This window comes from Chelonia mydas, chromosome 9 (assembly GCF_015237465.2).
Source record: "Chelonia mydas isolate rCheMyd1 chromosome 9, rCheMyd1.pri.v2, whole genome shotgun sequence".
In the NCBI taxonomy this organism is placed as follows: domain Eukaryota; kingdom Metazoa; phylum Chordata; order Testudines; family Cheloniidae; genus Chelonia; species Chelonia mydas.
In genome coordinates this window covers 97,187,248-97,211,070 of record NC_057855.1, presented here as the reverse complement: position 1 = coordinate 97,211,070, position 23,823 = coordinate 97,187,248, and the positions used below count along the sequence as shown (strand labels likewise).

Here is a 23,823-nt window from a genome sequence, read left to right as displayed (position 1 = left end):
CTTCAGGATAGGTTGTAGATCCTTAATAATGCGTTGGAGGGGTTTTAGTTGGGGGCTGAAGGTGACGGCTAGTGGCGTTCTGTTATTTTCTTTGTTAGGCCTGTCCTGTAGTAGGTGACTTCTGGGAACTCTTCTGGCTCTATCAATCTGTTTCTTCACTTCCGCAGGTGGGTATTGTAGTTGTAAGAATGCTTGATAGAGATCTTGTAGGTGTTTGTCTCTGTCTGAGGGGTTGGAGCAAATGCGGTTGTATCGCAGAGCTTGGCTGTAGACGATGGATCGTGTGGTGTGGTCAGGGTGAAAGCTGGAGGCATGTAGGTAGGAATAGCGGTCAGTAGGTTTCCGGTATAGGGTGGTGTTGATGTGACCATCGTTTATTAGCACTGTAGTGTCCAGGAAGTGGATCTCTTGTGTGGACTGGACCAGGCTGAGGTTGATGGTGGGATGGAAATTGTTGAAATCATGGTGGAATTCCTCAAGGGCTTCTTTTCCATGGGTCCAGATGATGAAGATGTCATCAATATAGCGCAAGTAAAGTAGGGGCGTTAGGGGACGAGAGCTGAGGAAGCGTTGTTCTAAATCAGCCATAAAAATGTTGGCATACTGTGGGGCCATGCGGGTACCCATAGCAGTGCCGCTGATCTGAAGGTATACATTGTCCCCAAATGTAAAACAGTTATGGGTAAGGACAAAGTCACAAAGTTCAGCCACCAGGTTAGCCGTGACATTATCGGGGATAGTGTTCTTGATGGCTTGTAGTCCATCTTTGTGTGGAATGTTGGTGTAGAGGGCTTCTACATCCATAGTGGCCAGGATGGTGTTATCAGGAAGATCACCAATGGATTGTAGTTTCCTCAGGAAGTCAGTGGTGTCTCGAAGGTAGCTGGGAGTGCTGGTAGCGTAGGGCCTGAGGAGTGAGTCTACATAGCCGGACAATCCTGCTGTCAGGGTGCCAATGCCTGAGATGATGGGGCGCCCAGGATTTCCAGGTTTATGGATCTTGGGTAGTAGATAGAATATCCCAGGTCGGGGTTCCAGGGGTGTGTCTGTGCGGATTTGATCTTGTGCTTTTTCAGGAAGTTTCTTGAGCAAATGCTGTAGATGCTTTTGGTAACTCTCAGTGGGATAAGAGGGTAATGGCTTGTAGAAAGTGGTGTTGGAGAGCTGCCGAGCAGCCTCTTGTTCATATTCCGACCTATTCATGATGACAACAGCACCTCCTTTGTCAGCCTTTTTGATTATGATGTCAGAGTTGTTTCTGAGGCTGTGGATGGCATTGTGTTCTGCACGGCTGAGGTTATGGGGCAAGTGATGCTGCTTTTCCACAATTTCAGCCCGTGCACGTCGGCGACTCCTTTTCTTTTTACGAATACAGACTAACACGGCTGTTACTCTGAAACCTCTTTCCGCTGTCACACCAGCACTTATTGTTGGATCATTGTGTACATTGCTCCACACATCAAGGCTTATGCCAGGTCTACACTATAAACTTACGTCCGTATAACTACATCGCTCACCGCACCCCGAGCGAAGTAGTTATACTGACCTATCCCCTGGTGTAGACAGGAGCGCTTCTCCTATTGAAATAGGTACTGCCTCTCAGGGAGGTGGATTAACTACGCCGACGGGAGAAGTTCTCCTGTCAGCGTTATAGTGTCTTCACTGAAGTGCTTCACTGCACTGGTGCAACTGCTACACTGTAGTGTCTTAAGCGTAGACCTGCCTTCAGATTAACGACTTTCCCATCAATGTTTTTTGCACACTGTTCCGTTTCCTTTTCATACCCTGTATCCAGCAACCTTCCAGCAATGTCTTCTCTCCCAGGGGGAGTGTAACCTGGTCATAATGCTTGAACCATGTCAATGAAAAGTTTGTTCTGAACAAGGGGAAAAGGAGAATTTATTGCATAAATGAACCCAGCAATCTTTTCATCTAAGGAGTCTGCTGGAATTTGACGGTCCTGGTTACGAACTCAGCCATGGTTTTACTGGATGATGAAGAAAGTATTTTTTTCGATACAGGTAATTTACTGTTTGACACCTGTTTAGTTGCAGCAGATGATTCTGAAGTGCACACATTGCAGATGATGGACATTCACAACCTCTTATGTCTAAGATGGGCTCTGAAACAAAATCATAACAACAAGTCATTCTCACTCCCTGAGTATTACTCAATGCGCTGCTTTAAAAAATGGGATTGCAAATGAAAGATTCCTCCCACTGCAGCTGTTTGTACCACTGTTTCAATGATTTAATTTATTCTAAACCCAGTTAATAATAAATCATAAGGATTTTCAAAATCTATTTGTAGCAACTTACCAAACAACTCAGAAAAAAAACGTTTTCAAAAAGTTTAAATTCATAAAGGCCTAAATAAAACTTTACTTTTAAACAGGTTATCTTCACCTAAGATGTTTGATTATATAGAGCAATAAAAAATCATGTCAGAAGTCCAGCAGTAATCGTACAAATGTACTTGATAAATATTCCCACAAACTAACATACCCATTATATTCTGAACACTAACATTTTGAAATTCAGAAGCAATCAATCAATCCACTTAAAACACAAACTTATGACCACAATCTAAGTTATCGTCTATTAGCATAGTAAGGACATGTTAGGCAGTCCATAAGAATGGTTCAAAAATAAGTTTACTAACCAGCTGATTCAGGTTGTTCAGACACGTCCACATCATCATCTTCAAAGTCATTGCCATCTGAGGACCATTTTCCATAATGCTGTTTCATTCTGACAGCCAGGCCTTACATCTCCTCGGCACACCATTTAAACTTTATATTACACCCGTTCCTTTTTCACCCAGATGTACAGGAAATTCTTGAAAATATTCCCAGAGAGGGTCTCTTTATGACAGCTCAGTAATTTGAGCATTGGCCTGCTAAACCCAGGGTTGTGAGTTCAATCCTTGAGGGGGGCCATTTAGGGATTTGGGGCAAAAACTGGGGATTGGTCCTGCTTTGAGCAGGGCGTTGGACTAGATGACCTCCTGACATCCCTTCCAAGCCTGATATTCTATGATTCTATGACCTGCAGACACAGCAGGCTTTTTCTCCAGTTCCCAGGTGTTGCAATCAATCCCAGAGGCTGCGCTCTAAAGAATATTGTCCCTTCTTCCCACAGCTTTCACACCACTGTTGCTCCTTTCCAGCTGCACACTCCGCTCCTTCTCCCTTGTTACATAACTCCCGCGCCCCTCCCGCCAGGAAAACAAAAGAACTAACAACAATCCAAGACTTTTGCTCATGTAGCGTATACGCCTTATGCGCTGCAGTACTGTACGTGTTTAGAGACAGAGAGGGAGGCAGTTCAGAAATTAATGAATTTCTGCTTGTGTGTCTCTCTGTGTACATGTGCAAGGAGACAGAGCAAGGCCACTTACTTGAAGTGCCCAGAACCATCTACCCGGGTCGTTACTGGGCAGATCCGTGTTTTTCCATGGGCTGCAGAGAAAGTTTCCATGGTGGGTGTAGTCATAAATATTCATAATTTGAGAACTGAGCCAATCAGAGCTCAGATAGGGAGAAGCTATAAAATAGGAGTATGAAACCACCCGGGTGGGCTCAGTGGAGGACGCCAATGAGAGACAAGATGGTGTCTCTTGGGGTCGGAGGCCAGGTTCCAATGCCTGTGTGGACTTTGCCAGTCTTCTGTACCGAATAGCACAGACCCTGGGGCCCTCACAGGATCAATCCCTTAGTACAAGAATGTGATTTACTCGGATATATTTATAAAACTAGATGTTCCCTGCCCCGCAGTCTTTCTTTCTACAGAAAAGCAACCTTTCACTCAAAAGGTTTTGACAGAGGCTCATGGATTCCGCATATTTATTTTTACGTAAATATTGTAAGAGATTATAAGTAGTTTAGGCTTTGACATATTTTATATTAAATTCAGATTTCATTTGAAACAGGGTTAGTTTTTAAAAAGAAAACATTATAATTTAAACACCCACATCAAAAAATCTCATTTAAATAAAAGAAATTTGAAAGACAAAAAATCATGGATTTGTAACCGCCCTGGACTGTACCATACAGGATGTGCCGTCCTTGGTGTTTGGAGCAACCAGGCACCAGACAGTTACTGTTAAACTAGGAAGGAATGTGGTCCCTCCTCCACCATCTGCCATGCTTCACACCCCGGCTGAAATCCTGTGGATCCCCCATTCATTTCCCAAGATGTTCAGCATCACAGTCACACATCTCAGACTGACACAGACTGAACGAAGCTCCTTTCTCCAGGTGTCTCATATAACCTGAAATCAACAGATGGGAACTGCTGCTGAGAGATCCAAAGTGGGATTCAGTCACCACTGCACATTCCCAGCTCCTGACAACCCAGAGCCTGAGCTGGGAATTAACCCCAGTTCTGCGATATGGCAGGTTCAGGTAAGTCTTAGAAGTCAGAACGAATCGGGGGAGGGAGCCTGGGGGAAAGAGTTGCTTGTTTTAATGGAAGTTTTTCTAAAATACATGAGGCTCCATGTGTTCAATGGATAGCCTGATCACATGGAAAAAGATGGCTGTAGCAAAGAGGACATAGCAATATTTAAAAGAACTCACTGTTGCGGACAGCTTCCCTCCATTCTTCTGGACATACACGACCGAGTCTTGTATCAACAAGAAGAGACTAAGCAGGACATGCTCCATGTCATAGATTCCATACATGCCTTTGGTCAGCCCTTCCAGGGATCGAATATATTCTCTCCAGTAGTTATCTATCTCCACAACACTGGCCAGGCACCCTTGCATCACAACACTGCAGTATCCGGCACAAGGCTTGGCCATCAGTAGCCCTTGGCAATGAGAACAGTACCACATCCTCAGCAGCGCGCGTCCACATTCCTTGCTGAATTTTAAATGGTCGGTGGTGTTTATGACTTCGATCCCCAGGTTGAGCGCTTGTAGGAAGGCTCGCGTGGCCTGCAATGACTTTGATACCTGGGTCATCATAATCTTGGGGTAGTTACCAAACACCCTGAGGTCCCGCCTTGCTACCCGCAGGCATTCTATCATTTCTTCGGAGGGGTCAGGGAAGCCTGGGTTCTTCAAGTGTGAGTAGACTAAAGGGAACAAGCTGTCAAAAAATTCATTGACCATGTCATTCACATGGATGTCAGAGCCCAGTATATAAAGCGAGATATCTGTAAAAAGTTCTCCAACAAACTTAAGAGCTCTGGACCCCATTTTCTGGTAGTGGTTCCTAAACATGGTGTTGGTGTAGTTTCTTGCATGCCGTACTACAATTTCGAAGGCTTCTGAAAATAAAAACAAAACAAGGAATTAAAAGACAAACTCTGAGATGGGAGAACAAATACTGTAATATGTTTGTTGCTAAGACTGAGGTCCTATTCACACTGCTGTTCATCCACTGACTCCTATCCACATCTGTAGCTGTCACTGCTAGTGTGGAACTATATCAGATCAGAGGAGTGTATAAGATCTGAGGAGTCTATAAACTCTTTAAACACCAGTTACATTTCAAACAACAAAAGCTCTGATCTAGTTAAATTTCAGCTTTTAAAGAAAATATTGATTACAAAAATGGGCTAGGATTGCAAGTTCGCTCTCTCTCTCATATTGAATTGAAATTAACAGGAATTCTATATCAAGTCTCTTAATTTAAGATGGATACATACTTGACACCAAACTGTACAGTATGTCAAATCAGGAAATATTAAATGCTGACATTCTGCCACAGAAAGGAAAATATTTACAGGTTCATAATGGTTATCAGGATTTAACTTTCTGCACTGATTCTTCTTTAGAGTTTTTTTTTAAGTCACTTTAATTCTTGTGAAAGGTATTGGGGACTAAATTCTCTGCTTGTGTACATCAGCACAGCTCCATTGACTTCACTGGATTCATACCAGTTAAGTATCCAGTTCCACTTCCTCCCCATTGGAAAAGGAGTTTATCCACGGAACAGGCCAATGAAGGAGCATTTCTAGAAAGAAGTCAGCTGAGTATCCATCGCTGATCCCTCTACGGAAACAACCAGCAATGGTGCCAAACACGAGGGTGAATTTTTGTGAGGCTCACCATTAGGTTCTGGACTGACACCACCAATTAGTTCAGACAGAGCAGAAAAGGCTACCCAATACCACTGAATTTCACTGTAGCTCCCTAAACCACATTAATGTCACATTAAGCAGAAGTAAATGTTAAACAAAATTCTATATGCTGCTCATGAAAACATAAGAATGGCCAGATCAATCATCCGTCTAGCCCAGTATCCTGTCTGCTAACAGCGCCCACTGCCAGACGCTTCAGAGGGAATGAACAGAACGGGGCAATTTTGAGTGATCTGTCCCCTGCTGTCCAGCCCCAGCTTCTGCAATTGGAGGTTTAGGGTCTCCCTCAGTTCACCAATCAGTGAAGTGCTGCTGAAAGTATAACAGGGGGCTCTCCTCAAAAAAAACTTTCCATGTGTGACATCTTCTGGGGAAAATACTCTTCCTTCCCTTCCTCTCCAAATCCACCCCACGCCTTGCCCACCCCACCCCAGCCAGCTGCCCAGGTTTTGGTGGCATTTCTCAAGTGAGAGAAAAATCAATGCTTCTTCTACCCCTACGGTCTCCTCAGCAGTGGGTGTTGTGGTGGCTGTTGGTGTGAGAGGCGGACAGGTCTAGGGAAGGCAGCGTCCCCTAGCGAGTGAGAGGTGGCGTTCAGGGAACCCTGCCTGGTGCATGTGGGAGGGGTGGAGGGAGAGCTACTTGCAGAGTGAGGCTCCACTCAGCATAAGAAAAGGATCCAGAATCAGGCCCAAAATGGTAGCACTGTGACAAACGGCTGCCCGGGTTCAGAAGGTGTCTCCCATGCTTTCCTTGCACTCTGGATTTTACCTGCTTTCCACCAGGCGAGTTCCTTAGGAACCTTCCAGCCCCAGGCAGACAACTAGAGTCAGGTGACCTGTGAAAGCCCAGCCCTTGTGAATGGAGCAACAGACTGAGCCCTCACGAATTACGTTGCAAAATGGGGTGTCCTACTCGAATGCCTGGAAATATTAAAGCAACAAGGGTTCATAACATGAGGAGCTCACCGAACTATTAATGTTTCTTTATTTGAAAAGACAACTCCTCCCGCCTTGTGTTCCTTTCAAGTTTTTCCATGTGAAGTTATTCATTCCATTCAGATGAAGTTATCTGGAGAGGATTCAATATAGTACTTAGACATCTGTATTCAGGGCCAAACTGCCTTCAGATATACACACACAACTCCCACTGACTTCATGAAAGCTGCATATGTATTTCTGGAGTCAGAATTCCACATTTTCCCATCCTCTCTCCAGGACCCAGGGACATTCTGCATGTATTTCCTTCACACCACAAACAGGACTAATTAAAAGCACCTCCGGCGATGGGCTCACTTAGCCGTTGCGGTCTAATTGTGTACCGATCAGTATTTTCCTGCTCAAATGGTATCAAGGTGCTACACCCCCAGTTCCTCTCTCTCGGTATGCTAATGAACAAGTTAAAGAGGAGTACAGATCCCCGCAGACAGAAATGTAAGTCTTTTTTATGCTAAACAGCTACATTGTTCTAGGTCCCTCATCCTCCAGAGTGCTATTAATAAAAGGATAAAAATAACGACCAGCCTCTTGGTTCACAGGTCGCTGATACTTCACAGCATAATAGCTTTGATCTGCGTCCGTCTGGAAACACGAATCCAGGCTCGATTTGCATGAAAATTATTCATGTTTAATAATTGAAGGAAATTTTTAATTTTTAATCCATAGTGTTCTTTTCCCATTTGTTAAATCTGTGTTGGAGCAGAACGGAAACCGATGAATGCTGGCTCTCGATACCAGCGGGATCACAAGTTACGTCACTTTTCCACAAGATGGCTGCCATCAGCTAGATCAGCGACCAGCCCTCTGCCAGGAGATGGGCCCACTTGGGGGAGAGGCACTATCATATATTAAAGAGATCATTTCTTAGACTGTAAGGGCCTCAGGGCACGGACTGTATCTTGATCTGTGTATATACAGCACTTAGCATGCTCGGGCCCTCATCTCAACTGAGATCTGTAAATGCTACTGTGATATAAATCTTCAAGTCTATGCAAAAACCTACATTATAAAAATGTTAAGGCTGAAAATTCAGGTACCCCAAAGGTTAGGAAATGCCCAAATTAGGATTGCGTATGCAACCTTAAGCCACACCCGCATTAATCCATTATGAGAGTTCTACCCAGCCCCATGGAAGATGTCTGCAGCACAGCCAGGAAGAGAACCTGCACTGCTTGGTGTCCCTCTCATGATGCAACCTATGGCAGGGGCCCTATACAACCCAGAGCACATGTATCATAATGCTTCTGCACAAGGAGGACAAGTTAAGGTTGTGCCAGTAGAAATGCCTGAAAACAAGAGTTTCTTTAAATAGGGCACGGAGATGAAGAAACTTTTTTCCTTTATTCTGGAATAAAGCACGGCAAATAGCTTCTGCCTTGACAAAAACTACAAAGCACCTTTTGGGCCAATGTCTTTGGGCGCCTTGTATAACCTTGACCAGGTTTTTCATGCTGTGTCTCACCGTTCACTTTTAACCTCTTCTCAGTTGGTTGCCTCAGAAAAGTCATCCTTCTTCCCTTTTCCCATACCTCTGTGCTTTGCAAGCTAGCATCAGAGCTAGGGGAATATTCACTGATTAGAAAATATTCAAAACTCTTATACAAACCTCCTACAGCTAGGGATGCTTCAGAGAGGAATCAGGGAGAGTGGTGTAACAAAAGAGCAAGCACTCAGAGACCCGCTGCTTTAAGGTCAAGAGACTTACTTAATTTTTTTCATAACAACTGGCAAAGAGTCTCTGTTTTTTGTTTCTTGGAACCTTTGTGTTTACCCCTTTGAGAAAGTAATAGGGAAGCTGAGGACACGTCAGCACCTTGATCAGCATCCTGCTGCCACATTAGGAAATTTAAAAAGTTACCCAGTGAAGGCTCACAGATCCAAATTATTCTTTCCCAGCTCCCCGCTAAAAAAATAACAATACATTTTCTGTTTTAAAATATTCCTCCAAAACCCCAGCTAGTTTTAAAACTGACGCCAGCAAGTGACCCACGGTCAAATTCCAAGTACTTCAAAGAGGAGAAAACTTTTGAGCTTCGATCCCCTGTGAGCTCACAAGAATGGATCAGTAGGGAGAGTGGAAGGGAGGAGTAATGCTGCAGATCCCTAGACTTCTCATTCCCAACAAATTCAGTGACCTGGGTTTGCTGATGGTAAAAGTAGTCCTGCTCAGGACATGGGGTGGTTGAAACTCTTGCAACTTTAGTTGGAGTAAGACAGTTTTATTTAACTTTCTAAAGCTGTCTAAAACATTTTCTAAGAGACCAGCTCAGGGTGGCTTGCAGGTCTAGTTACGGCACAATGTTCTGTAAACAGAACAATGACAAAAATCCCTGAGAGCTGACAGCGGTGACACAAATTCTGTGCTTGGAGATGCCCTCAGAACTTCCAATGGACATGGGTATCAAAGGACAAAATATGGCCCACCGACTCTTTAAGGGGGAAGTTCTATTTCGGGTATCACCATAAATTCCGAAAGGCACAGACAATACACCTTGATCATGCTGTGCAATTTTTAATCTGCTTTTAAACTACTTCTCTGACAAGAAATAATTGTATCAAACACCAGGCGTTAAAGATGGCCATGGAGCCATCTTTCCGGTGTCAGGGGATCACAGTTCAGGAATGTCACCCTAATCAGGGCAGTAGTTGTGCATATGCTTAATGTAAAAATATCCAAAAGTGCTTTACAAATAGATATGCAAATTATACACTGACGTCACTTTCATCCAGCACTTCATCCAGCTCTGGGGTAAAACATGGGAGTTGTTTAACAATGCACTATGACACTTTTGGTCAGAAGTGAAGAACACTGCTGTACCCAATTGAAATATGGAGGGAATTCAGACAGAATGTTAGCAGCAGTGTTGTCAGCTGAGGACGAAGCCCTCAGCATCACATTTGATGCACTTATGCTGTATGATCCTTTGACTACAGTAATACAAATAGGATGATATAAAGGGCAATTTATCATGGATGGCAGAGTACATGCTTACAAAAACAGCTGACCCCTTACTTTAGAGTGAAGGTAGCAGGCAACAATTGGTTTGAATGGACATACTATTTATGCAATCAGACCTTCCATCCAGCAATTTAAGGAGAATTACTGCAAGGCTCAGGTAGACGGTGAGGCATGACGCCAAAGTCTGAATGACTTCAGCTACTTAAGTGCAATAACTCCCCAGAAATGCGGCGCATTGAGTGTCATATTGCCATTATGAAATGGAAATGATAAAAAAGAAAATAAGTAAAAAAGGTCATAACGGTCCATTGAGTGGGGAGTATTGACATAAGCATGAAATCACTCTGCTCTCAGCTCAGATCATAAAAATATGTTGCTTAATTGAAAAGCCAGCTTTTCTGAAAAGGGTAGGTGCTCCCTTGAGCTGCAGCTACTTAAAAGGTCTGCTGCAGGAGTCAGAATGGCTCAGGATTAAACTGGCAGGATCTTGACAACTTCTACAGGCTGCAGGCTCCGGTAGAGTTCAGAAGTACACACCGGCTGCAATCTTGCCGAGGTTGTAGGGCATGGGATGGGAGGAGAGAGACAGGAGAAACTGGTCTTCCCTCGTCAAGGGTTTGGAAGTAGAGCAGGTCCCAAAATGGGGTCCAGCAACAAAGGCTCAGAAGCAAAAGACTGGACCTGTCAATCTTTCTACAGCTGACTGGGAACAATATGGCTGCCGGGAATGCTGAAGAGATGTCAAAGAATGATGATACATTTGTTAAAATCAGAGAGACAATAAATCCCATCCAGAATTATACTGTTGCCAGTTTCCAATATCCCAACCTCAGATCATTGTTTCCCCCTCTTTATAGTCCCAAAAGAGAATCCACTGAAGTTTCCCTGCATAAACCCTAACAAACCTGCATAAGAAAGCATTAAGGTGACACACCTAATTGCTCAAAAGTCAGGAAATGCCAAAGTTAAAGGTGCACTTGTGACTTTAATCTTGCCTCTTGTGCAGATTTACTACAATGCTCTTGATTATGTGGTCCAAGATAACTTCTCCATTAACACAAAATCTTCCACTACTGTAGATTCACATGTACAGCACTTCCTACTCGGTATATACCAAACAGAATCCACTGAAGCGTTTATTTACAAGGTGCACAGACAATGAGGGAACACCTCTAGCAGAGCCTGCTGCACAAGCAATCCACCAAACATGGTGCATCTTGCAAATCTGCAGAAAAAAATTGCATGCGGTCCTGCAGATGGAAACTATCCTAGCGTACGTTACTTACCTGCATAAACAGGTGCATAAATGGGGCATTCATAAGCAGCTTTCAGTTATGCACTGGACGAACAAACAGATGTTGTGTTTTTCGTTACAAGTGCATTTACTTTCCTAGCTCTGGTGCATAAAACGTTACTAAACACAAAACAAATTTTGGACACCTCACCAGTGACATAGCCCCCACACAACAATATATCGTGAATATATATCACGTAGTAACAATGGGAAACATTTCCCAATGCATGACATTTTTTCTTTTAGCTTTGCTTATAATCTGCAATTTAACTTCTAAGGGATTATTTTTGATTCACAACAGCCTTTTTGCCTCTGATTTCCATCCAGTCTTCTACAAGCATGAAAATAAATAAATACATAAATACAGGCCAAAGGATGGCTAATTTATACACACTGGTTAGAGAGTACCCAGCAGCCTCCCTAGAATTAGGGTATCCTTCTTCCATGGATTTGTGTCTTGGCTGTTTCAAACTGCATCAGAAACTCAAGCTGGGATTTTCCAAGGAGACTATAAGAGTTAAAAGCCAAACTCGCATTGAAATTTGATGAGACTTGGGCACCTAACTCTTTTGCCCTTTTGAAAAACCCGGCCTCAGTGAACAAGTAATAAACCCAGAGGCAAATTTTAGCATTTTTAGGACTCTTCTGCTTTAACTTATGCCCCCTCATTAGTAGCTTTCCCTGCTGAGCCACACTTTCTGTCACCTCGACGTTAACACTCATTTTGATCACCCAGGGAATGCCAAATCAATTCACATTTCTCTACCTTGTCACTGACACTGCAGTTTGCGTCAGCACAGAACCAGGCCCTGGGAATTCCTTAGCCCATGGAAGAGATCATTCATGACAACCAGAGGTTTTGCTTCAGGGTTAGAAAGTTGGAGAAAAATTCACCAGTGAAATTAATTTACTCTCAACACAGATACTTTTCCTAGTGAATGTTCAGTTGAAGCAAAATGTATTCAACAGGGGAAACTTGACTGTTCATCATGAAAATGCCCAAACGTTTTGCTTTCTGTCAATTTGTTAATTTCTGAAATTAAAAAGTAGCAACTTTTGGGTTATATGATTTGCTTTCTGGTGTCTGAGCAGGTATATGATTGTAGTGCTCTTCTCTGCAGTTCTCAAAAAATATAACTTCTGGACTGGGCATATTTTTGCAGTGTTCTAGGTTGGAGGATGTAACCAAAGCAAAAATCATATGGGAAGAGTGACAAAGCAGGAAATACTTCTTCAATATATCTGATGAACTAGACAACTTCAGACTTATTGCTCAGGATTGTATTACAGAAGGACATGGACAAAACCCTACTAAGAGAGTAACAATGGCTGGCAAGAATAACCAGGCTGCTAGAGGAACAATATGTATGATCCAGTGCTGGTCATTTTTCAAGCTGCTCAAAATATTTAGTTACAAACTTGGAAAAGGTTTTCAATATACTGAACAGAAAGGAAATAAAGCCCAAGAATGTTTCCCTTGGCAGTAATAAAAGAAAATTCAACAGACTTGTTCCATTCTGATTTACACTCTACTGCAAGTTTTTAAAAAGGACACCGTCCAGATAGGCAAGGCTAAAGTTATGCCTCTCATATGTGGCATAATATTCTTACGTTGTCTGTAACATTATTGAAAGTCACCAGATGGGGCTACTATTGCAAATGGTCTTTTCAATTTCGTTTCTCTTCATGCACTGGGTGTTAGATCTAAGAAAAATGCCTTTTGTCAGCTGTGCTGCAGTTCTTTTTCCGTTACTGCCAACCCCAAACATAAAAAAAAAAAGAGTCAGGTCCCAAAAAATCATGAGATTGTTTAGCTAATTGTGAGAAATTAAAAAGCAGCAACTTTGGGGTTATCTGATTTGCTTTCTGGTGTCTGAGCAGGTATATGATTGTCGTGCTTTTCTCTGCAGTTCTCAAGCTAATTCTGGTGGATGGGTAGTAGAGTGGTTGCCATTAAAAAGTTAAGCCAGCTACCATAGAGCAATACTGCCTACCTTTCCCTATGGCCGGAAGAGGGAACAGGGTAGTGTAGTAACTGCGGTAAATACAGACTTTTTTCAGTGGCAACGGCTATATATTAAAATGTACAAGAATCCCGTTTCTCATTCTCAGAATAGCCTCACAGTGAAGAAAGGATCTTTGTAAATTTCGACCTGGTGCCCCCTTGCTATGACAGAACAACGCGCTATTTGCATGCATGTTAATTCCCATGATTAAAGCCGGATGCTCCCAGTCTGGATTCCCTCTTCTCACACTTGTCATCACATAGGGTGTAGTTATCTGGTTTCACATGTATGCCAAAAACAGTTTTTAAATCACTGTTGAATTCCTTGGATCAGTTTTATTTCATTAATGGACACAAATACAGAAAGTTTTAAAAGATACATTCTTGTGACATAAAACTTTATGTTGCTTTTCTCTGGTCTAATTAACATACAGTGTTACAATGAACAGAAAAAGTCCTAATTAATTTTTACAGTTTTCTGTAGGAGGAAAATTCTTGTCATAATTTAGGACATTAACATGGAAGGAAACAAACAGAGTCATGTCGCCAGTCAATTCTTTAAAAGGCTAAAAAACAAGTTAGCAAAAATGAAAACCTAATTAAAACTAGTTAAGAGCTCCAGCCGCTTTCACTGCTTTGTTAAAAAAACTAAGGCCTCAGTTTAGCAAACATATAGATTTTAGACTCAGACTTTAAGGCCAGAAGGGATCATTGTGATTATCTAGTCTGACCTCCTGCACATCGCAGGCCACAGAACCTCACTCGTCCACTCCTGTAACAGACTCCTAACCTCTGGCTGAGTTACTGAAGTCCTTAGATCATGGTTTAAAGACTTCAAGTTACAGAGAATCCACCATATATGGCGATCAATTAAACCCTGAATATGTGGGCAAAACCAGCAGCCAGACACCTGGGAAAGAATTCTCTGTAGTAACTCAGAACCTTCCCCATCTAGCCTCCCATCACCGACCGATTGGGATATTTGCTACTAGTAGTCGCAGGTCGGCTTCATGCCATTGTAGGCATCTCATCATACCATCCTCTCCATAAACTTATCAAGCTCAGTTTTGAAGCCAGTTAGGTTTTTTGCCCCCACTGCTCCCCTTGAAAGGCTGCTCCAGAACTTCACTCTTCTGATGGTTAGAAACCTTTGTCTAATTTCAAGCCTAAACTTGTTGATGGCCAGTTTATATCCATTTGTTCTTGTGTCCATATTGGCGCTTTAAATTAAATAACCCCTCTCCCTCCCTGGTATTTAAGCCTCTGATGTATTTATAGAGAGCAATCATATCTCTCTTAGGATTACATTAAACAAGCCAAGCTCTTTGAGTCTCCACTCATAAGGTAGGTTTTCCATTTCTTGGATCATCCTAGTAGCCCTTCTCTGCACCTGTTCCAGTTTGAATTCATCCTTCTTCAACATGGGAGACCAGAACTGCACACACTATTCCAAATAAGGTCTCAGCAGTGCCCTGTATAATGGTACTAACACTTCCCTGTCTCTACTGAAAATATATAGTTTTAATCACATTAGTAGCTCCATCTACTTCAATGGCACTAATCACAGCCCTAAAGTTACACATGTGCTTAAGCACCTTGCCGAATCGGGGCTGAACTGAAAGCTTCATTACCGATTCCTATTCCTACATATGCAAAAATTTGTATTGAAAATTCATGTTTGCTCTTGTTCCTTCGGATCTAAAAGCCTGTAATCCCTGCATTTTCTGAGCATAATATGGTGTAATCCAAAACAAGATCTAATCTCTACCAGTGTTTTAAAAGGAGCACTGAATAATTCTAAGAATTTGAGTTTGAGACAGATCACTCCATCCATGATTAATCCTCAAATGCTGTTTCACTTAGTGTTTACAAGTTGTATGCAGGTTTCTGCTGCCTTGCTGATGTTTATAAGGGTCTTCTCTGCAGGGAAGAATGGGCAGATAAAGCCACCGTACATGCCCTGACTCATTCCTTCTCCCCACTCCTCCCGTGTGGCCTCTTCAGCAGTTGTACACAGATAAGATACTTACTAAACTCCTCCCTGACACCTGACCAGAGACCTGGGCTGTGAAGAACACCTGCCCTCCCCAGACTCTCATTAGGCCCATGTAGGAATCTGGAAAGGGAGGACTGGGGCTCCCCCTGGACTTGTTCCTTCACCAGTTACAGTCATTCCCTGGCCCCATGCAAGGGTCCACAGAGCTGAGGAGTTAGATGGAGAGCTCCCCACCTGCTCCCCCATCTTCCGCAATTACCAATGATCCCCAGCCCATTGCAAGGGAGTAGCAAAGAAGGAGTTCCTACAGCTGCTCCCAAGCTCACCCCATAACTCCGGTTCCACCCCAGCTCAACATAGGAGCCCTGGCAAAGGGACACACTTTCTAGTGAGCTGCTGAAGTCATATATCTGGGTATTTGTGCACCTCTTTGAGAAGTCATGTTACAGGGAGGAACAGGAATAGGTACAAAAGATAGGGTTTACGGTGGAAACGTAAGGAAGGGGATAAAGAGGATAGAGAAGGTGGAGGCAAGGGCTATGAGAGTGGGGTATCAGCTGAGATGCAAGAGGACAAGACTGCGAAGCCAAATCAAAGGCTACGGGGTGCGTCTATATTCACCCAGGTGAAAGTCACCCCGTACAGAGGGACTGCACGAGACGTACACACCACTTACATCTGCTGGGCACAAGCGTGGACCTCACGCAAGCGACGAGCAGCACTCATAGGGTACGTATACACTGCATGCTGCTATGGGTGGCGTGTAATATACAAACCCCCAGAGTCCCCCTCACACAGGTATAAATAGCCGCGTGGCTGGCGAGGCATGGCTTAGGACAGTAAGGCTGTGTGTCCTACAGGGCTCCCTCCTCACCTGAGCCATGCCTCCCTGCTATCTTTAGTCTCTCACTGCCAGAGTATTTCACTGGTACCTGTAGTTACCCACCACAGCATGGATGCAGCCTGCTTTTCACTGTGGTGTGTAGCTACACACACCCTACCTGCCACCGACACTGGTGCCTGGTGCAGGTGTAGCTATAGGGTTCCAAGTAGCTGGAACAGAAGCCAGGGTGAATGCAATGAGTTGGCTGTTCTTGCTTCACTTTTGCAGCCCCTCCCCGGCATCCCTCCCAGTGACACCCAGACACCACCAGGCTGGTCTACAACCATGAACCTCCAAGAGCCCCCAGCCTAAGTTCTGTCTGCTCCCCATGCTGGTGCACTAGCTAGGGAGAAGGGCTCCCTGTATCTTCTCCCTCACCAGCTCATCCGCACTAGAGCAGCCATGTCCTGGTTCAACGTCTTGTCACTAAGAGCTAAGCAAAAAGTTTGAAAGCAAGCGCCTCCTGCAGCTGCAGCTAACTCTTGCTCTGATTGTTATTATTCTCTGGTCAGAAATGTTCTTCCCCTAATTATATCTGCCCATCCTCACGGCAGGCTCGGAAGCCATTTACTTCTAATTGTTCAGTTCGTACAGTGCCCCACATTTTGAAATACAGCCCCTGAAATTTCTAATAAAAATAGTGTGTTAACATCTCATTAGGTCCACTCGGAACACTAAAAATGTGGTCCCATTATAGTCTAGGCAACCGTCTGACTGCTAGGCAATTAACCCCACTGTAGTTCATCCATTTATTATTGATATCCCACACACAGAAACTTTGTTATGTCGAGTTAAGGCCGCTAGACTTCTCCAGCCCCCAGCACAAGCTAGTACGAGCCAGGAAGTAAGCGGCTGAGTCAGCTTTCCAACAGTCTCGTCTCAAACTCTGCAAACTCCCCTTCCACCAACAACAGCCCATGTCTCTCCGGCCTCATCTGGAGCAGCCAGTGGGCAACCTTAGCTCCAACCATGTTTACTGCTATGGGCCACATTCTGAGCTGGTGTAAATCACTGTACTTCCACCCCTGGAGGTAGGGAAGCCTTCTTATTCCTTATTCTTACACCACACAGAACACAGTGAAGCAGCTTCCTCAAAGTCAGATCGGAAAGCCCGTAGGGATGCTAGGAACTGACCCAGATCTCCTCAGTCCCAGCCCACTGCTTTAACCACAAGACCATCCCACCATCAACACTCGCATCATTTCCAAGGCATCCAAATTTCACGCTCAACATGCTACGGTTAAACCAGAGCGGCTACACTGAAGTCACTCTGGATTCACCTCAACCGGGAGCAGAATTGGGCCCAGCAGACGCTGTACAGGACGGGAGCCGCCAAGGGCAGCTTCTGACCTTTGGGTGTTGGTTAGGTAAAGTCAGTATCAGCTACATCAACACCACCACCGAGATCAGCCAGCCGCCGGTTTTCAGCTGCGTTCACCTCCTCGAGAGGGCGCTGCCTCGGCGGAAGCTGCGTCACTGTGGCTGAGAGCTCTCACGGAGCTGAGCTTTCACGAGTTATCAGATTATTTTAGACACCACAGGCACTTCAGGGAAAGGGTTTAACTCCTTCTATGAACCAACTGTCGCAAGTCCAGAGAAGCTGGCGGCGGAGATCACAGAGCAGGGAGTAAAATCTCCTCCCTTGAGAACACGACTGAGGCTCTGCACATGTTAACTGCAGACACTCTAAATAAAGCCAGACGCTGGGAAGTAAACAGGACGCTACCAAATAACAGCAGCAGCAACCCGCACTTCTCCGAGCCTTGCCGTGCGGGGATCCCAGAGCACTTCACAAGCGCTAATTAGGCCTCGGCTTGTCTTGTCTGTATTTGCCTTATACAAGGAATCTATGGTGCATCAGCTGGATCTGTGGCTTTACACCTAAATCCTGGACACAGCTTTAACACTAGAGGGCCTGATCCTGCAATCCGGAATCAAGCGTGTAGTCTCACTACGGTCAATGGGACTACTCCCATGAGTAAGGGTTGCATGGCTGGGCCTCCAATGTTCTACCGTTACATTCTCTTTTACAGGTTATTATACTGCCTCTTCTTATTCCTGGGACTGTGGGACTTTGAGGAAGCTGACAGGACGCCAGCAAATCCCTTTGCCAGCCCTCCCGCTAACTAGGAAAGCATTACACTCCTGCTGGCACACTGTGACGTGGTTTGTAACAGTGGTGGTCGGACACAAGCCGCCCACTGGTGGGAAGGGGCATTTCCTCCTAGGATCCTAAGCTGTAGCAGCTCCAGCCTTCTCTCATCCTCACATCCACTGTCCCTTCACATGGCCTACGAGAGGGGCACCAAGCACGAGGAACGTATGCTAGGCTTATCCCATTTCTCAGCTTCTTACCAGTTTGGAGCACACACCCGTTAGAGTCCAGTTTTCAGCACTGTTGCACCCTAGCAGCTCCCACGGATAGCAGCTGGAACTGTGGCTGCTCTCAGCAATTCTACAGCCAGACTATCTTATGCACATGATGAAGGGGAAAACAGCTAGAGGAGGACACATTTCAGTTTTAAGCTTCTGAAGGACTAAAAAGTGATTTTAAAATTGTTAACAAAAGCCTTGATAATACAGGCATTACCATACTGGCACAGACCCATGGTCTGCCTCGTCTAGCATCCTGTCTGTGCCGGTAGCGAGCGCCAGATGTTTTAGTTTAGAGCAAGGTACAAGCAAACCTTGAGAGGTCAGTTATGGAATAACCTGCCCATGAGAGAATCTTCTTCCTGGCCTCATCAGTAAAAGCTAGGTTTGTGCCCTAACATGTCAGGGTTTATACCCTATCTAATGTATATGTTCTCAATTTCCATACAACATCGAATCCTCTTTTGACTCCTGTGAACATAATTTTTGGCAGTGAATTCTTGTGACACACCATACCTCAAAATAACACCCTGTATGCAAAAAGAAAAGGAGGACTTGTGGCACCTTAGAGACTAACCAATTTATTTGAGCATAAGCTTTCGTGAGCTACACGAAAGCTTATGCTCAAATAAATCTGTTAGTCTCTAAGGTGGCCCAAGTCCTCCTTTTCTTTTTGGGAATACAGACTAACACGGCTGCTACTCTGAACTCTGTATGCACATATTCACCACTGTTATAGGATTATATGTTTTGTACAATGCATGCCTGTAGTGGGGTGGTTACCCGCTCCTGCCCTGTGGGGCTTAAAAGCCAGCCCTGAGAGAGAGCTAGGGCTAAGGGCAAGAAAGACTAGGCTGACTGGGGAAATGGCCGCAGCTGGGCCTATACAGGGGCTGCTAGGCTGAAGCTTAGTGAGTCTCCCTCTGTGTTCAGAGAGGGAAGGGCCTGGGTGTAGGGACCTGAGGGAATACCTAGATTTGGGCAGGGCTGAGGAGGAAAGGACAAGGGAGCTCCAGTCTGGAAACCCCCAGGCTGCGAGGCCTAGATTAGGGCCTATTAGGTACTGGGGTTGCAAGGGGGCAGCCCACTGGTAGACAGAGGCAGCAGGTCCAAACCTCCTTACCTGTGATGAGTGGCTGATATACTGCAGTCTGCCCTGGGGAACGGGGCTAAGCGATGACTGGCAGTAGCCAAGGCAGAGGTGAGGTGGGGGTTCCCCGGGGAGGGGAGACCCTCAGGGATTGTTGGGGTTTACTGCCAGGGGGCAGCACCCCCGTGGGAGACAGCACCGGGTCCTGGGAGGGACTGGGGCCGGTGGTAAGGTGGATCACCAGAGGGCAGAGGGCGCTCCAGAGGCTGATGAGCTAATTCCCAAGGACAACCAGCAGGAGGCGCTGCCGGGTGAGTCTGGCTCTATTACAATGCCTTGTGAGGTATCATCTGAAAAGTCATGATCTGTTGAGCATTACTGTCCTATCACATTGTACGTATTACTGTTGTATGTAAAGTTATGAAGTTTTGCTGCGTGTGTTACTGAAATATGGTGTGAGTTTGGAAAATACCCACTGCTGGCCTTTCAGTGGCAACAAAGGTGCAACTAAGACCTACAAGACAAATTTACATCAGGACTAGCCAGCCATGTGTTGATGGCCCATTAAGGACAATCCACTCTCCCAGTGGGCCCCTCCCGAAGACTCCTCCATGAGCACGTAAACAATGGAGGTCCAGTGACTCAGCAGTTGCGTAGCGTAGGTCAACTTACTGCAGTAGTGTAGACATAGAACATGTGACCCCCAACTCCATGTTTGAGACAGTATCTTTCCATGCATATGGATTGGCGATATCAATTGAGGACTGTGCTATCAACCCAGGGCCTCTCTCCTCCCCCATCTCAACACCTAGAAGTAAGAACGTTTGGAAGACAAAGGGATGCCTCCTTGAACTGGAGAGAAGGGATGGTCCTAGGCTTTCAAGTTCGTGTGATTTTAAATTTGTTAACAAAAACCTTGTTAAGAACTGTGAACTGAATTCTGCCTGCAACATCCAGTAGGGGGAGAAACTGCTTGATTCAAATCTTGCTTAGTCTGATAAAGTTTCAGATTTAGACTGCGATTTTATCTTCTATTTCTTATGTAACTAACTCTGACCTCTATGCCTAGCACTTATAATCACTTAAAATCCATCTTTCTGCAGTTAAATTTATTTTAATGTTTTATCTTTACCAGTTACTTTGTCTAAAGTGGGGAATCTGCTCAGATTACAGAGGCTAGGGCATGTCCACTACCCTTTGAAGGAGTGACAAACTAATGAGTTTACACTGATCAAGAAGGTTTAGAGCAGTGTAAGGCTGGAGCTGGGGGGGATTTGGTGGGGTCTCCCTGTGTATAGTTTGAGTGGCTGTGAAAACCTGCCTACACTTTGGGTGTGCCTTCACATACTACTGGCTGTGTGAGAGAGAAGCCTAAAAGGGCTGGTGGTCACTAGCAGAGCAATGTCAGAGGGACCCTGGTCCAGAGTGTTTAAGGGGACACAGCTGTCCCACAGTCCAGCTTGTGCCCCGGGGGGTGTCACAATTCTACAGGTTAATTACACATGGAGCAGTTAGCAACAACTTTAGTTTTGAATGTGTCACTTTTTAATGTCCTTGAATGTCCCCTTATTCTTTTATTATGAGAACTTTTAAACAGGAGGCACCTGACTGCTCTATAGCATTCGTTAACATTGGGTGCTCTCCCAATGCCCCATCTCTACAGGAAGCTGGTCCAAGCTGTTCTCTCTCCTCTTGTAAGGCAGTCTCTCCATGGTGCTAATTACTATTGCAGGCCCCTTTTATTTATGCTCTCTCTTTTGAGAGAAAGCGACAACCCATATTCCAGGTGAGGGCAGAGCATTGATTTCTTGTTTGGAAAAAGGTATGACTTTGATATCCCCTTCTCAGATGTCCCTGTGTAAAAGTTTTAACACTCGAGCACCACAACAGGTACACTTAAAACCAAAACAAAAAACAAAACCAGCTTTCTGAGGAGAGGCTCTGATACCAAACATATTTCCTGTGGTTTTATTCCCCAATATTTGGATTTGGCAGCATGGCCATTTTGAATTAGCATGGGGTACATGTCTCCTGTGAAACCTGGTCTTCCTAACGACAAACAATATTCTGCTCTGTGTATAACAGATGTGAGGATGTGTTGAAAATTTAATAAACAGTAAGTTAAAAATGCAAAGAGTCAATTCTGGAGTAAATGGTAAAAGAACACAAGTCTCTTTAAAAGAATCATGGGGACAGGGATGAATGAGGGCACCAAAAACAGAAGTGTCCATGACCCAGTATTACCACGGGGTGCCTAAGAAACCAAAAGGGAGATGATACACACATAACAGGAGAGATTGGAGGTATTCGTAGCTCTCCTGCAGCTACAAGGGGGCTCTGCTTTACACGGATGGTGAATTAACAGTAACAGTGAGATGTTAGTTACCCCTCTCAGGTCGGGTTGACAACTTTCTAATCGCACGAAACCGAACATCCCTGCCCCGAGGCCCCACCCCCAGCTCACTCCATCCCCCTCCCTCTAATGCTCCCCCACCCTCCTTTGCTCATTTTCACCAGGCTGGGGCAGAGGTTTGGGGGGCAAAAGGGGGTGAGGACTCCGGTTGGGGGAGGGAGTGTTGGCTCTGGGGTGGGGCCAGGGATGAGGGGTTTGGGGTACAGAAGGGGACTCCAATCTGAGACGGGGGTTGGGCTGAGGTGTAGGCTCTGGAATGGGGCTAGAAATGAAGGGTTCGGGGTGTGGGACGGGGCTCTGCTTGCCAGGAGCTAGGATTCACGATGTGACGGAGAGACTGCCGAGACTCATCAAGCCCTCGGATCGCTACCCCTTCCTGCTTCTTCACGTGGGCACCAATGATACTGCCAAGGATGACCTTGAGCTGATCACTGCAGACTACATGGCTCTGGGAAGAAGGATAAAGGAGTTTGAGGTGCATGTGGTGTTCTCGTCCATCCTCCCCGTGGAAGGAAAAGGCCGGGGTAGGGACCGTCGAATCGTGGAAGTCAACGAATAGCTAAGCAGGTGGTGTCAGAGAGAAGGCTTTGGATTCTTTGACCATGGGATGGTGTTCCAAGAAGGAGGAGTGCTAGACAGAGACAGGCTCCACCTAATGAAGAGAGGGAAGGGCATCTTCGCAAGCAGGCTGGCTAACCTAGTGAGGAGGACTTTAAACTAGGTTCACCGGGGGAAGGAGACCAAAGCCCTGAGGTAAGTGGGGACGTGGGATACCGGGAGGAAGCACGAGCAGGAGAGCGCGAGAAGGGAGGGCTCCTGCCTCATACTAAGAAAGCAGGACAAACAGCAAGTTATCTCAAGTGCCTATACAGAAATGCAAGAAGCCTGGGAAACAAGCAGGGAGAACTGGAAGTCCTGGCACAGTCAAGGAATTATGATGTGATTGGGATAACTCACATGACTGGAGTACTGTCATGGATGGATATAAACTGGTCAGGAAGGACAGGCAGGGCAGAAAAGGTGGGGGAGTTGCATTGTATGTAAGAGAGCAGTATGACTGCTCACAGCTCTGGTATGAAACTGAGAGTCTCTGGATTAAGTTTTGAAGTGTGAGCAACAAGGGTGATGTCGTGGTGGGAGTCTGCTATAGACCACCGGACCAGGGGGATGAGGTGGACGAGGCTTTCTTCTGGCAACTAATTGAAGTTACTAGATCGCAGGCCCTGGTTCTCATGGGAGACTTCAATCACCCTGATATCTGCTGGGAGAGCAATACAGCGGTGCACAGACAATCCAGGAAGTTTTTGGAAAGTGTAGGGGACAATTTCCTGGTGCAAGTGCTGGAGGAACCAACTAGGGACAGAGCTCTTCTTGGCCTGCTGCTCACAAACCAGGAAGAACTAGTAGGGGAAGCAAAAGTGGATGAGAACGTGGGAGGCAGTGACCATGAGATAGTCGAGTTCAGGATCCTGACACAAGGAAGAAAGGAGAGCAGCAGAATACAGACCATGGACTTCAGAAAAGCAGACTTTGACTCCCTCAGGGAACTGATGGGCAGGATCCCCTGGGAGAACAACATGAGGGGGAAAGGAGTCCAGGAGAGCTGGCTGTATTTTAAAAAATCCTTATTGAGGTTACAGGAACAAACCATCCCGATGTGTAGAAAGAATAGTAAATATGGCAGGCGACCAGCTTGGCTTAACAGTGAAATCCTTGCTGATC

The 23,823-nt window shown here is 45.2% G+C and overlaps 1 protein-coding gene across 2 annotated transcripts in view; it reads right to left on the bottom strand.

The window, feature by feature from the left end:
* GPC3 (glypican 3) overlaps positions 1-23,823 on the bottom strand; it is a 270,116-nt gene that overhangs the window by 139,505 nt on the left and 106,788 nt on the right. For both annotated transcript variants that reach the window (XM_043522567.1, XM_037909178.2), the window contains exon 3: positions 4,580-5,274. In XM_043522567.1, the coding sequence (XP_043378502.1) occupies positions 4,580-5,274 (695 nt within the window). The remainder of the gene's footprint in view (positions 1-4,579; positions 5,275-23,823) is intronic.